The sequence below is a fragment of the Parambassis ranga genome, chromosome 4 (genome assembly GCF_900634625.1).
Source record: "Parambassis ranga chromosome 4, fParRan2.1, whole genome shotgun sequence".
Taxonomy (NCBI): Eukaryota; Metazoa; Chordata; class Actinopteri; family Ambassidae; genus Parambassis; species Parambassis ranga.
The window spans coordinates 12,545,253-12,559,998 of NC_041025.1; the positions used below are offsets into that span (position 1 = coordinate 12,545,253).

At 41.4% G+C, this 14,746-nt stretch overlaps 1 protein-coding gene across 5 annotated transcripts; it reads right to left on the reverse strand.

Annotated features, from left to right (window-relative positions):
• Positions 1–410: 410 nt before the first annotated feature.
• Positions 411–14,543, reverse strand: zfr2 (zinc finger RNA binding protein 2). 5 transcript variants are annotated; one of them, XM_028404534.1, is made up of 19 exons: positions 14,390–14,543; positions 11,756–12,002; positions 11,360–11,480; positions 10,280–10,504; positions 9,720–10,054; positions 9,437–9,625; positions 8,971–9,217; positions 8,481–8,662; positions 8,147–8,266; positions 7,552–7,697; positions 6,992–7,118; positions 6,677–6,891; positions 6,380–6,557; positions 5,262–5,433; positions 2,736–2,821; positions 2,229–2,324; positions 1,957–2,068; positions 1,724–1,821; positions 411–1,639 (listed from the first exon to the last, which is right to left on the reverse strand). In XM_028404534.1, exons 1-19 carry the CDS (start codon positions 14,440–14,442, stop codon positions 1,466–1,468), a joined length of 3,123 nt encoding a protein of 1,040 aa, XP_028260335.1. In that variant the 5' UTR covers positions 14,443–14,543; the 3' UTR covers positions 411–1,465. The 5 variants fall into 5 exon arrangements, with proteins under 5 accessions (XP_028260335.1, XP_028260334.1, XP_028260332.1 ...); XM_028404533.1 differs by having other exon boundaries at positions 6,992–7,121; positions 10,280–10,507; positions 11,771–12,002; positions 14,390–14,539; XM_028404531.1 differs by having other exon boundaries at positions 6,992–7,121; positions 14,390–14,539.
• Between the last annotated feature and the right edge of the window lie 203 nt (positions 14,544–14,746).

Below are 14,746 nucleotides of genomic sequence, written 5' to 3' on the forward strand. Positions count from 1 at the left end.
ACTTCCTCAACATTTAGGAAAATGTACTTTATATTTAATGAGACGTCACGCTGCGTCAGTGACGCTGCAGGTCATTTCTCCTCCTATTGTTGGTTACAAACAAACGCAGCAGACAGCGTGTCTTTGAACGTCTCTTTTAATATTTCCCCTTAATTTTAGGCAACACAACAAAGACATTCAAATAACAGGACAGCGACGTTCACACTTTTAGTTGAAACAATACAAAATACACTGCAGGATCCTTCAGACATAAAATAAGCAATACTTATAATATATATGATGCTCAAATCAAATTAAAATCAAACAAAAAATGCTCTCATTCTCTCAACTCAAGCCACGCTGATGCAGCTGTCCCTTCCCTGTCCTATATCTGTGTAAAGTAAGATCACCACCGGACAAACAACAAAAGCTCCTCTTACTCTGTCTTTATTTTTTTTAATACACAACATGAAGCAGGCACCAGGAAGAAGGTCTATTTGATCATTACAGTAGATATTCAGTCTTACTTTTCGGACTAAAGCATCTCCTATCTTGCTAACCATACTCTGGAAGAAAAGAGTTCACTAGGCATAATATTTAAATGATTAAAAACTATGGCTGCATATATGGTCATTTCCTAAGTGCTTCATTCCCTCAGCATGCTACTGTGCAATATAAAACCTTCTCTCTTTAAAGAGACAGGCTTACTCTCCAGTGTGACCTCCACAGAAACACCTCACAAAGGTTCCTGTGTCTGTATGTTTCACGGCGGGGGCAGTTATTAGTTTAGCTGTGTTTCGACAGTGTTTTGATTGAAGGGCCTTTGGTTGGGATTTAGATCTCTGGGTTTAAGAAAGCTTACACAAAGTGTGTCCTTTTTTTTTTTAGGCACAATAAGCATCACAGTACTTAAATCTTCTCTGATTTTGCTCACAGTTTCAAAGCCCCCAAATCTTCTCTTATTTTAACAGCTCAGCAGCAAATGTTAGTTCAGTTCCTGTCCTGCTTTGAGTGTGGGGTGGTGTCTCGCCTGTAGAGCAGCAAAGTTCAGCCTCTTCTTCAAAGAGAAAAGCTGCAAATAAAGCTTAAGGTGCTGAAAACGGTACTGGAGTGAGAACATAAAACATCTACAGGCGACAGTGGTTGTGAAATGAAAAAGGGAGTAATGGTTGTTAATTAGTGTGTCGTCATAGTGAAATGGAATGAGGCAGTCAGTAATATTTTTCATTGATCTTTCTCACTGAGCCAATGTACACACTTTTAAATACACTGCATGAAATTACTATGAAGGACTTACAGTACAGCTCATCAAGCTTCAGTCCCTAATCTCCTCCAGCACATTATTCCTCTTAATTCAAGGGTAGACGTGTAACATGTAGAGTCAAAGTTATATTCATATGTGTATAGCTGCGTGTTAAGATTGTTTTCAAGATAAGAAAAGTTGACATTCTACCAGTCTCTAAACTAGCCAATCTGAAGGCAGAAGTCAAGCACTCTCTGCCTCTTCCTTCTTGTCTTTCTTGCCCTCCCCCTCGCCTTCACCCGCATCGCTGACATCCCGTCGACGTTTGCGGTTGCGAGCACTGGCCTTGGATGCCGGCAGGGACTCCATGTCCAGAAGCTTGTGGATCTGTCTGAAGGCAAGCAGTCGCAGAGCGTGCTGGAACCACAGAAATTGTGATAGAGTTTGTAGACATTCAAGAACCGTGTTTGTTTCATTCAAATGTACGATGAATGCCGTTACCTGTGCACTGGCAGTTATCTCCTCTCTAGCTTGTAGCACAAGGCTCTCCAAAGCATCTGTTGGCTCCTTCTCACAAGGGTCCATCAAACCTGGCCCATCTGTGAGAGGTGGAAACAAGTTATAAGTGTCACAGCATCACAACATAAAACACTATCCCTTACAGTGATACATGTGGTATTTGTCTGTATGGCATCCTCATCATTTCGTGAATGTACATGTGTGTTTGTGGTGACCTGGCAGCAGGATGCCTGTAGAGATGCACTCCAGGAACCTGCGCATGGCTTCCCCTGGGCTGAGTGGGCCTGCAGCACTGCTGATCACTTTCTCCACCAGCAGCTCCATCGCCTGGAGGTAGAAGCAGACAGTCGAAAGGAAGAAAGCATAGTACCATTTTTTGTTCTTGACACTTTGTAAAAACAAAACAAAAAAAACATGTGCTTAAGTGGTGTTTTTTGTAACCATTGCCTCGTACATGTATTGTTTCAGCAGTGATTGTGTTACTTACCCATCCAGGCATCTTCCCCCAGGTGGGAACACGCTGACATAAATCTCTCAGCACTCGAATGATGATCACACAGGACTGCAGTCCGTTTGCACGGGCCTGCAAAAATGAAGAGACATCACAATGAGAGAACACTTCTTCTTTAACAGGATACGTTTTTTTTTAAGGATTTACTTCACATGGTTGAATTATTATCAGCTAGAACAGAATGACAGTCCTGCATTTTTTAACTCTGTCAACCTGCTCAAGCTGCTTTTTACATCCATGCAGTTCCAGACTTGTACTGACATTTGGGATTCTAGTGAGTAACCAGAAATATTCTGTCTGCACAGAGTCAATGAAGACGTAATTGTGTAATAATAACAAACCTGAAGCTCACTATTGACTAAACAAACAGAGAAATTGCTCTTGGATTCAGTAAGACAATTAAATGGAATTCAGCTCAACTCTGTTGTGTATTTGACTTTACATGTTCACCAAATAAGCTTGAAGCACATCTGATGCATTTACCTGAAACCACTTGGCATGACGGAGCGCGGCCAAATATTCCAGACATTTCCTTCTATTCAGAAGATCAGAAGGGTCCTCAGCGACACCTGTAAAAGACCACATGAACTGACTCATGACTTAACCCCCCATGACAGGAACGCACCATGCGTACCACACATCAGGCCTGAGATTACCACTTTCAATCCTTAAAACTGGTTTCACTGTGAGTGGTGGTGACCGGAAGATGTGTAAGACAAAGCAAATCGTCAAATAAGGAGGAGCAGAATGTTGCATAGTTTTTTTCTGAGAAGGGGAAAAAATAGCAAACTAGGAACAGAACCAACGTGCCCTTTACAGTTAAGGGTTATATGCTCATCTAAAAAATAAAAAAGAAGGAAATCCTGAGGCACTCAGAGGAAAAGAGTCTTTAGAGGACAAACCTACTTTTTCCCCCCACACATCCCTTCAAGATCTGAACAACACTTGTATTAGAAGACAGATGTAACTAATGAAAGAAATAGAGCTATTGTTATTATAACAAGGCACATATGTTTTCTGTAGGAAATAAATGTTTTCATTCCTCTGTCTGTTCCTGTCATGATCACTCAGTGTCTCAAAATGTTGTAATCTTCTTTACTTCTGCATTCCGGTTTATTTATAAAAATCCAACATGGCTTTCACCGCAACACTGCTAATCCCTGTCATGCTATTTTCTAGTGGACAATTAGTAATGATTAATAGGTAAACTATTTGTTAACATTAATTCATGATAATCTCAGTTGATGATCTCCACTCTGAGTGATGTGGATTTCCTCTTTTTTTTGCATTCGACTTTGCACAAGATGCAGCAGACGGACACAAACTGACAAGAAATGAACCTCTTCGAAAATTTTCAACATAATCATGGATCTTATCACTTCTTTCTTATTTACCAAATGCTTGAAATTGGCTTCCATATCTCTGCTGCGATTATGTTTAAAAAGAAACTTCCCACACAGATAGAGGGACAAGAGATAAAAGGGTTCCCACAACATGCCTCAGTATTTAGAGATCAAACAATATATCAGATTTTTAAACAATATTACAAAGCCGGAGATTAACTTAATGAGCAGTAATAAAATGGAAGAACACAATGTTATGTTTACAAAATTTACATGTCTGTGAAAGAGCTAAAAATGTGTCAATGGGCCGAGTCTGAGGGACATTTTTAATGTCTCCCAACTAAAAGTATATATAGGTTTCTCACTCATTGTGGTTACTGATAACAGTGGTTAGGTAATATTTCTCAAGACCAGCCATGGGGCTTTCCAGACTTCCATGTTCACTAGAACTGTAGCAACAACAGAGGAGATTAGCATTCTTACAGGGGAAATACAAAAACAAAGCCACCTTTTGAAGTCAACACTACCATACCACTTAGAACACAACAACCCACATTTATCACACCTCTCAGAGCTATTAAATTTAGCAGCATTGCCGCCCCTCTGATGACAGTAAACAACAGGGTGCTCTTATCTGAAATGCTTAATAAATATGGGAAACTGGTTGATTGAATGATGTTTCTTCTTAGTGGTACCAGTGTGGTCTTCAGATGAGCCTTTGGCTTGCCTAGGTCTGCTGATACAGAATCTGAAGCACTGATCAACAAACCCAAACAAAATCTGATAAAATAAAAGACAACGGCCACAGAAAACATTTCTACCATGTTTTCCAAATGGGAGGTAACACATTAAAATGCTGACAATCATTATAGCAGGTGAAGGAGTGTTTGCAACACAATGATTTTTAAATGATCATCATTGTTGAAGGAAGTGATGACAGTGCTGTTACAAGTCATCTTGTAGTTAAAGTAAGTTAAAGTCATCTGAATATTACTTCAATACTGATCATTGTGAGGCAATTAAATGACACTCCAGCACCTCACCATTGATAATGCCTTATTATGATGCAAGGATGACGAGCAAAGGGAAAGAGGGAAAGTCACTGGACCTCAAATTCCCCCTCAAGTTATCATTGCCAAAATGTAAGAGGAAGTCTATAAATTAGAATATGTGTAAAAAAAAAACAAACAGAACAACATAAAAAGCAAAATGTCAATCTTCAAAGCATTTTCATCCCTGGGCATTATCTGAGCAGTGATCATCTATTATAATAGTTTCTATAGCTTTTATCTGAGCATGTGTTCATAGAATAAACACACACCCTAGTGGCACAGAAAGGTCGGAGAGCCCGGCTTTTGATTCCCATGTTGTGGAAAAGAAATAAAGAATTTGGGGGCTACAGTAGCTGCAGAAAACGGGGAAATAAAAAGAGTGGGACAAATGAATGTGTGAATTAATCCTTATTATAGGGGGGGCAAAGAAATAAGATCTTAGATGTGGGCTTGGTTAAAGTCCCAACAAACATTATATGTCATTTTCAGCCTAAAATTTAGGCCGCTAATGGGTGGAAGAGTGGAGCAAGGGGTATATATACTGTATATATAAATGTATAGCACACATTGCTAACATTTGGTTGTCTGGTACTGAAAGCTTTGGCTTCTCTAACCTTTCTCAGCCGCTTTTCCTCCTGCCTGCTTGTCCTTCTCAGCAGGGTCCTCCCTCATCAGCGGCGAGGTGAGAGAAATGGTCACCTGCATTTTGGGCTCCTTGCTTGAAAATATCACGATGTTCGCCTCCTCGGGGTGAGCCTGCACCTCATACTGATCTTCAGAAAATGTCTGCCGGTTAAAAGGACACTTGGGATTACTCACTACAGAGGAGGAGGAGTGTAGGGGCAAAGTATAGCCTTGTTTGGCAACTTTACAGGGCAGTACTTATATATTTTCTCTTTAAGACAGTAGGGATTAACTTCCCTTATATGTTACAACATTAGCTTTGTAGCAGTAATAATCAGGAAAGGAAAGGGGCAGTTAAAGAAGAAAGGTCCCGTCTCACTCTGTAGGATTCAGGTGTCATAACCAGGCAGTTAATCTAAAGATCAGTGAACATCACCTTTAATGAAACACTCATTACAGCTAAAGCAGGAGGGAGAAACAATACGGAAAACAACACATCACAACATTTGTGGGTTTTTTCTTCTTCAGCACAGAGACAGTTTTGTTATTTGTGAACATGGACAATCTTTCCCAAAGTTAGAATCTACACAATATTTCCAACTTAACATCCTCAAGGTCTACAGGCCCTCTGAGAAGTGGGTGATTTTTACTGTGTGCGATGGTGATGTCAGGTTTTCATTCTCACAGTGAACATGCTTTACTTGTTAATATATGTGTGGAGGGCAAACTGCTCTCATTTCTGCCAGGACAGTTATACATGATGTTTAATGATAAAAGAACTGCACTAGTAATTGAGATAAACCCATTTAGGTCATAATGTTTCTGCAGTGGACTTTTTCTGGTTTTGTGGTTGCTCAAACATTCCTCCCTTTATAATAAAGATATGAAGAATGAAAATGTCTTGTTCCCATTATTTTTGTTACACAACTAAAACAAACCTTGTGGTACTTTGACATCCAAGTCTTATGACACAAGTCATAAGGAAGTGAATGACAAAGCACAATTTCTTCTTTTTAAATATATACCGCAAACGACAACATGATAGAGGAAAAAAAAATGATTTCAATGATTTCAAATAATAAAGAGAAAACTTGTGAAGCTTGCTTACCGCTAGTTCCTTTGGCAGCTGCTTGGCGATATTCTTCAGCAATGTGACAGTTGGTTTCTTAGCAGTTAACAGGATGAGCTCCACATTTCTGTCCCCACGAAGGAGCAGGCCTTTGGCCAGGATGCCCACTCGCATCACACCTTTCAGCAGCCGGGCTGGGTTCTCAGCACTGTCAGGGCTAAAAACAGAACAACAATAAGGCTTGAAAGGCTTCTCAATCAATTATTAACTTGTATAGTGTTTAGGTGACGCTTCAACTCTAGTGGAGTGCCAAAAATAAAGAATGTGAATGCTTACATTTTTTCATCTCCTTCTTCAGTCGCATCAGCAGTAATAGTAACAGCAACGGGTGCCTCCTTCTCCAGCAGGGAGTCAGACACCAGCTTTAGAGCTCTCTCCGAGTGCGAGACAATCCTCTGAACAGCCTGGAGTTCCTCTTCCACTGGATAAATGGTGGAATGCTTGGCCATGATGTGACGGTCATCAAGAGAATCAGGCCGACGCACGCAACTCTTAAGGGAGAGAGGGCAAATGAAGTCAAATTAGATCAAGGTGATGTTTGTCATAATGTAATAAAGTAAGAAGATGAAAAACTGCAGTTTGGACTCTCACCAACAGAGGGGGCACTGGCATACCAGGTCGGCTCATAAGAGGTGGAGGAGCCATCCTGCGTCTCTGGTCCCCCCAATACATCTGCTCCTCTTCCATCCTCCTCCAGTACATGTCCTCCTCATATCGCCTGCTGGACAGTGAAAGGAGTTAATGCTGTCATTGACAGACTCCACAAGGAAATCATCTAAATTATTCAAATTTACTGTAGGTTACTGTTTGTTGTATAAAATAATTATCATACTGTTTTTTTCTAGAGAAACAGATCTTAGATCTTAAATCACGGGTTGCCCGTGATTTTTTTTTCAATGGAAAGGGTTAATCAAAGGGTTTTGATTTTATCATCACAACTATGTAATATATATATATATATATATATATATATATATATATAAAAGAAATACCATTTTTAACTATGCGTACATGTGACAGTATGGTTATTCCTACATGTACACAATGTCTACATCTTTCCCTTTTTGGTCTATTGTAGCCAACAAAGAAAAACAGAAAACTTGACGTCAATGGCCACCAGTTTAGGTCTGTGAGTAAGACTTAAGTCTGACCTCATCTCCATGTGCCAGCGCTGCTCATCGTCTCTCTGTCTCTTCAGCACGGCCTTCTGCTTCTGCTTTTTCAGCTTGCTCTCCTGAAGCTTCCTGGCCCTGTTACTGGGCTTGATCTCCACAGGAAGCTCAGGGTTCACTTTCTTCTACAGAGACACAGAAGAGAGGACAGAACAAATGCGAGGGGAATGAGTCCAAGCTTTGTCAGTCAATTCTCATAATACTACACAGCAATGGAGTGATGTTTTTTTTTTGCTTCTACACACACCAGGACTGAATTGTATAACCCTGAAACTTTACCTAAAACACTCAGCACAGTGTGCAATCATTCCTCCCAGACAAAATGCAAAGTCCCACCACCAACATATATCAGCGTACTTATCTGGGACCTCTTCAGATGAATATTAAAATACTCACTTATGATGCAATGAAACAAAAAGGTGGGAATTATTATCACAAGGTTTCAGTGAGGTTGGTTATATTTTGAAAACTTACTTAAAAAAACAAATAAAAGGCCAGAAACCAGCTTTTAATTGCTGTCTGGACAGCCTGCCAGGAAGGAATCAGCTCATCGGTGATAGTGTAGTTGTCTTACCTTGTATTGCAATCTGTGCCTTCTTCCCTTCAGGTGCATGTCTTTAGCATTGGGGTCATTAAAGCTGCACTCACACAGTTTGCAGTGGAATCTTATCACCTTTCCATCATCGTTACGGACCTGAGAGCAGCAAAAACCAGGTAAATAAATGCAAATCTGTTATGAAATCACAATGATCTTGTAGCAGTATTTATGACATACTCGTGTGCAATTTTTTTTTCTTCTCAGTTGTATATTTTGAAGCAAATTAAACTACCATTTATCAAACAGAAGATGGAGTTACTTTAGGCACTCAAATACTCTACAATGTGTATGTAGTGGATGTAGTAATTACCTCTTCTACATAGTCGTGCCCAACAGGCTGAATGTCCCCTTGGCATCCAGGCCTGTCGCTGTCCTCATCCTCGCTCTGTGGCTCCATCTTCTGGACTGACGGCTGCACAGGCTCTTCCACTTTGGCTGCTGCCACCACCGCTGCTGCTGCTGCTACTGCAGGAGTGCTGGTTGCCTTATTGGCTGTGAATCAATCATTTAAAAGAAGAATTTAAAAATGCTATATGTCCAACTATTTGACCATATAGCCATACAATTAATTCCTACCTCTAGTTAAATTTCAAAACCTAATCCGTTTTAGAAGTATTTTTCAATCAGCTTGGAAAAAGCATTTAGCCACAAAAATGAAGACAAATGTTACTTGGATAAAACTACTAGCACTTCTTCCTCCGTTAATGTCATTAAAAACACTACAGGAAAGCCGTAGTCTTTTCAACTTAGCGTGCACTGTGCTGCTTCATCAGATCCATAAACCAATTCAACATACTTACAAAGGACAGTTATTCTGGAAGGTGCCTGTTTCTTAATAGGCGGGGTTGCTTTGGCTGTGGTGCTTACAGCCACCTGTTTAGGTGCCATTGAAGGTGTTGTAGTGGTTGAGACTGAGGCAGGAGCAGTGGAAGGAGAGGACACTGCAGGTTTCCCAGCTGTTGAGGTTGTGATAATGGCAGCAGAATTCACCAAAACTGGCTCAGTGGAAGGTATAGGTTTGCCAAGCTTGGTGTGAAGTTTCACCACCTATCCCATGGTTTGACAAAGAAAGACAGAGAGAGATACAACTGTTAAAGCCTCCTGATACTTAATCCTATCCTAAATCCCTCAGGGAGGTTTTATTCCAAGACTTGGCAGCTCAAATGTAACACCACATGAGTACACAGTCATAAGAACATGTGAGATGCCTATTTTTCTGAACCAACAATATTGAAAGAGAGAAAAAAGCATCACAGCCATGCTAACCTTCTGATGTTTGGCCCCACGGATATGGGCAGCATAGGCATCCACTCCAGTGCATGAAACATCACATAGCTCACAGCGTAACTGAGTCTGGACCCCTCTGGGTCCATTGCTGGTTCCAGACTGCCCCCCAGATTTCAGGGAGGCTTCCTTTTTCTTATGCTTCTGGCCCTCAAGATGCTCACGGTATGTCTAATGTAGCAAATCAAAGCAGTCTTTACCCTCAGAAATGACTAGATTGTATGTTTTTATTTATACAAATGGTCAGTCATACATCAAAACTTACCTGAGGACCTGCACAGCTGATCTTGCAAATGTCACAGTAATGAAGCTGCGGCTGCTTGGGAGGCCCTTTGGGCTTTGGCAGCTTGTTCTGGTGAAATGTGGGCTTTTTGTAGGTGTTTCCAGTGGGAGCAGTCACCATGTTGCTGCCTGAGTTACTCCAGGATGAGCTTGTCAGCTGCTTGAGTGGCGGCTGTATGGAGGGCTGGGGCTGTTGGGGCTGCTGTGACTGCTGTGGTGGGGGTTGGGGCTGGGAGAGAGTCTGCTGAGCTGGCTGGTAGTAGGAAGGGGTGGATGTGGAGGTATAGCCAATTGAATCATAACTGGAGTAGTTGATGCCTGGGGATGAGAGAGCAGGAAGAAAAAGGACAAAGAGTTGCTAAAGAAAAGACAGCAACCACGATGTGGGTCAATTAACTGTTGGCAGTTACATAAGCAATAAGAAGAATTTCACTTTCACTAGGGCCACCATCCAAGCCCGGCATCTGTTTTGACAAAAAATGATTATAAATCTGTAAACATTTGCCCGGGTCTTTCTGTCTTCTGACTTCTGTTTTATCTCACCTGAGTAGGAGGAGGCTGGAACAGTGGAGCTGAATGAGGAGCCGAGGGTGTAGGATGAAATGGGTGTTGCCAGCTGCTGGACACTGGTGGACACTGGGTAAATGTTGTAACTGGTAGACACAGAGCTTGAGGGGGCCAAGGGTTTCAGGGCAGTCACCTGTCTCTGTGGAGGTGGAGGCTGGTTGTACACAGTGGAGGGGGCGGGACTGTAGGCGCTCTTTACTCCTACTGATAGAAAAAATGTGGAGAGAGAATACTGAATGCAGGGATAACAGTTTTGATGTCTTACTTTTTTTACACAAAATTCACAAAATTACCTCGTCCATCTGTCCGTTAGTCATAAAATTAGACCCTTTCCACTAAACACTAAAAAGCTTTACTTTCCCTAGTGGTTAAAACGAGGACAGTGAAAGGGATATGAAACATGCATCCTGTGGGATGGCCATCCCACAGAGTTTTTTGGCAGGATTGACAGGGGGCCGCTAACACAGTTGTAAAAAATCAAAAAGTTGTTGGAGGTTTAACTGGCTAAAGGGCTACATTTTTGGATAATTCTAAATCGCCCCTTTTAATGACAATGAAAGCACTATGGAAGTGTGATGAATATTAAGAGCAAAAGCCTGATGGAGCATTTAGCACTGGCTGCATCTCAGAGAGATGTTTTTTAAAAACTCTCTTAGACCCCCTTCAGGTTGGGGAAAGTTAATCCTGCTGGAGTGGACTCGAAACCACTATTAAGCCAGATATGTTCAGACCTATTTTAAAATCTGGCTATTCCACACAGGCGTCCACACTCAATACGGTGTCTTTGCTGTCCTCCAAACCACTATCCGGCTGGATTGATTATTGAAGTCTGAATGGGGTCTCAGATGAGCTGTGTAATCTAATCCAGCCCCAGGGGTTCCTATTTGAAAGGAAATGCACAATTCAAGCACAACTAACAATGAGATCTAGCTTTTCTCTAGCTTTCAATCTCAAGTGGCTTTATTTTACCAGTTAATACAACAAGCTGCCAAACATAAAATTATATAACTTCTTACTGAACACTGGACACATGTAAATAAAAATAACCTTACTCACCAGTTTGGTAGTAATTCTCTGTGGGTGTCCTCTGAGCTGGAGCTATACTTGTCTGGTAGTACTGTTTATTGTCATAGGTTGTCACAGCGGCAGGGCGGCCATAGTTGTAGCTGTCCTGTGGCTTTTAAAAAAGAGCATTCATCCATGTATATTCAATTATATTACTGCAGCAAATTTCAACAAAATACACAGAAAAAATATAACATAAATGTGTAGAAACTCTTACACTTTCTGTCAAATGCAGGACAAACCAGCAAAAGTGACATGCACTGCTGTGTGGCTGAGAGGTTTTAAACAATGCCATAAAAAGTCACATTGTGTTTGCAAAAGCCATGCGATATAATCCGATGAGAAACAGAAGAGCAGAAATCATAAGAGAAGCAAAAAGAGACTGACCGTGTCTGAGAATACCTGGTACGTCTGTGGGGTGGTGGTGGGCTGTGGGGGATCTGGCTGTCTGTATGTGTAGTCTGGAGGTGCCTGGTGGCTCTGATAAGCTGGGTATGGGGCAGTGGCCACAGGCCGGGCTGCCTGGACTGGAGATGGAGAGTAGGACGCAGTCACTGCATGAGCTACAGCTGGAGCCTGCTGGACGCTGTAACTGGCAGTAGAGGGGTGGGAGTAGGCCGGAGGAGGCTGGGTACTAAAGGACAAAACCAATAAGTTTAGTAGACACAAGACAAATCATGATCGAGTTACATTCAGTAACACACCAAGCACCCTAAAAAACCTGCTCACACACCAATGCAGACAGCATCCTTTTTAACATCTGTTATGGATTTTTATCAGTCTTTGGAAGGTTTCTTCTGCCCTTAAGGTGCTTTAGATTCATCTCAGTTTTACCCTGCCAAATTCTAAGTAAGTCTAGATTGTGTGTAAAGTCTAAGCAGAGCTCAGGGCATTGTGGGTATCTATACTTGTGTGCTGGTGCATCTGCTTCCTTATAATAACAGTCCCCAAAATTCGATACAGTGAGGTGGATTTTAGTTCAACTGAAACTGAATGTATCATGACAGAGCAAGATCAAGTGAAGAACCACCGAACTGAGTGAAGCAGAAGGAGGTTGATTTTATGTCTTTGTTTAGCTGCTGAGAGCCAAAACACTCCAAAGAGCCGCAGAGTCTAAACTAACTAATCATATCAGCTCTGCTTTAGACCAAAATCTATATATACACACACTAAATGGAACATGTCAACATCCTAGCTGATCAAGTTTAATAAATTATGCAACCCAATATGATGATGACGGATGTTATATAGTTGACTAAGCAGGGCTACAGCAGTCACACTCTTGTCTCTTTCAGCACAACTCCACAGCAGCCACCTTGCTCATTGCATGGTTTGTGATGCAAACAGCAGTTACTGGCAGCGACATCCGTAACTGATGCTGTCAGCATCTTTATTAAGCTTTCAGTGACAGGATGGACACGAACATGAGGGCTAAATTTAAATGATGCCTTGAGGACATAACTGAAGGTACATGCTGTGAAAGTAAAAAAAACACTTTATAAAAATATACTAGATGAACTGCAAAAACAACATAGTTACTCAGTAAGAATTAAGCAGGGAACAGTGTGTGACTAGTAATAGATGGAATTTCCAGGGTTGACAAGTCTGTGTCTGTGTATTGTTCATTATCCAACTCAATAATCCCTGTTTAAAACTTCATTATGTTGTACTGTGGACAAATGTATCACATTAAAAGAAATAAAAGAAAAAAGTAAAGATCGTCCATATTTTAAGGGAAAAGAAAAGAAATCAATAAGTTTAGTGAGACACTCAGCTGCTGACCTACATGTTAGGCCTGGCCCATCCCTGTGGTAACATGTACTATCAGGAAACAGTGTTAAATATTTAAGGTTTTAGACATGGGATGGCCCGTGTCCAAAACTAAAGTAAAAGAGCTAAGACTGAAGGAAAAACCCCTGATGCCCAATTATTGATTTAGCTGAGCTACAGGTTGCAGAGTTTTGTGGTTGGTAGCGATTTATAATGTAAATATTAACTACACATTCATCATACATACACTGTTTACTCTGGAAATGTGACATTTTGGGATTTTTGCATTAATGTGAATGAGTACACTGAATACTCAGACAGCTGATTATATGATTAACCATGCCAGTCTGCTAAATTAATCTGCATATTTAGAGAAATATTAGTATATCGTACCATCTCTTATTTTCATCTGTACCAATGACAACTAACTACACATGTGAAAGCCCTGCAGTGTAGAGACAATCACCCACACTTCAGAGGGACACACAACTTTAGAACTGTCATCTATGATTTCCAGGCATCTTTGACCTTAAATGACTTTTGATATGTAAACATGTTCCACGTCCACTGTAAAACATAAGCAGGGAATGCAGGGCAGTCCCGTTCGCCCGGTGTGCTGACTTGTGTGCTATCGAACAATAGACTAAACAGGACACCTTCACAGTTCACTGACAGCAGAATTACATATTAATTGATTACCCGTCAAACTGAAAGGTTTGACGGGTAAGAGTCAGACCTGCCAACCTTAACGAATGCTGCTACATTATGATGTTCGGTAGTCTGTCTACAATGATTTATCAAGTTTTAGGCTTTACATGTCATTATTACATTTATGACTCCTGATTTAAATACAAAACCTTCAGGGAAGCTAGACCGTGGTTAGCCCTCTTAATCCAAAACCCCAGCCAAAATCTCTTGTCATGGCTGCAACAAGCCTGTCGTTTGCTACAACTGAGCTTTTTTGTGGCGTTAAGAGTGCAGCAGTTGTTAACCCATCTGTCGCTGCTTTTTACTAGATAACCGCACTGGGTTGCCCTAATGTCAAGCAGCATGTCTGGAAGCGCTGGCCTGCGATCTCGACTAGCAAATATTAGCTAACCGAACCTGCGGGTCAAGCTAGCCGTGAAGCTGGTCTCCTCGCCGCCACGCAGTGAAACCTGTCCAGTAACTATGTCTCTGCAGATACACCCTAACTGCGGCTATCCGTGTGTTGACACAGACGCTGATACCAACAGACATCACTCTATTTACCTGTATTGCGGACCGGCACCATGTGTGAAGCCGAAATAGTTGCTTGCAGCCATCTTGGCATCTCCGATACAGTAACTGCAAACAGCAGCGGAGCCGTCGAACGTCAAGATAGTTCACTCCTCTACTGCTACTGATGGTAAGGCTTCTCTACAACCCCGGAACTGCGTGAGCAAAACAAACATAAACCACTCTCTCACATACGTGATGTATGTTATGTATGTATGTATGTTATGATAACACACACGACGAAAATGGCGCGTTAGGGCAGAGCGTTATTACGGTGTCGTTTTATAAAATATATATTCGTTGTTTTCTGCAAAATAAACAGCCTCTCATCGTTCGCAACCACGGTACGCA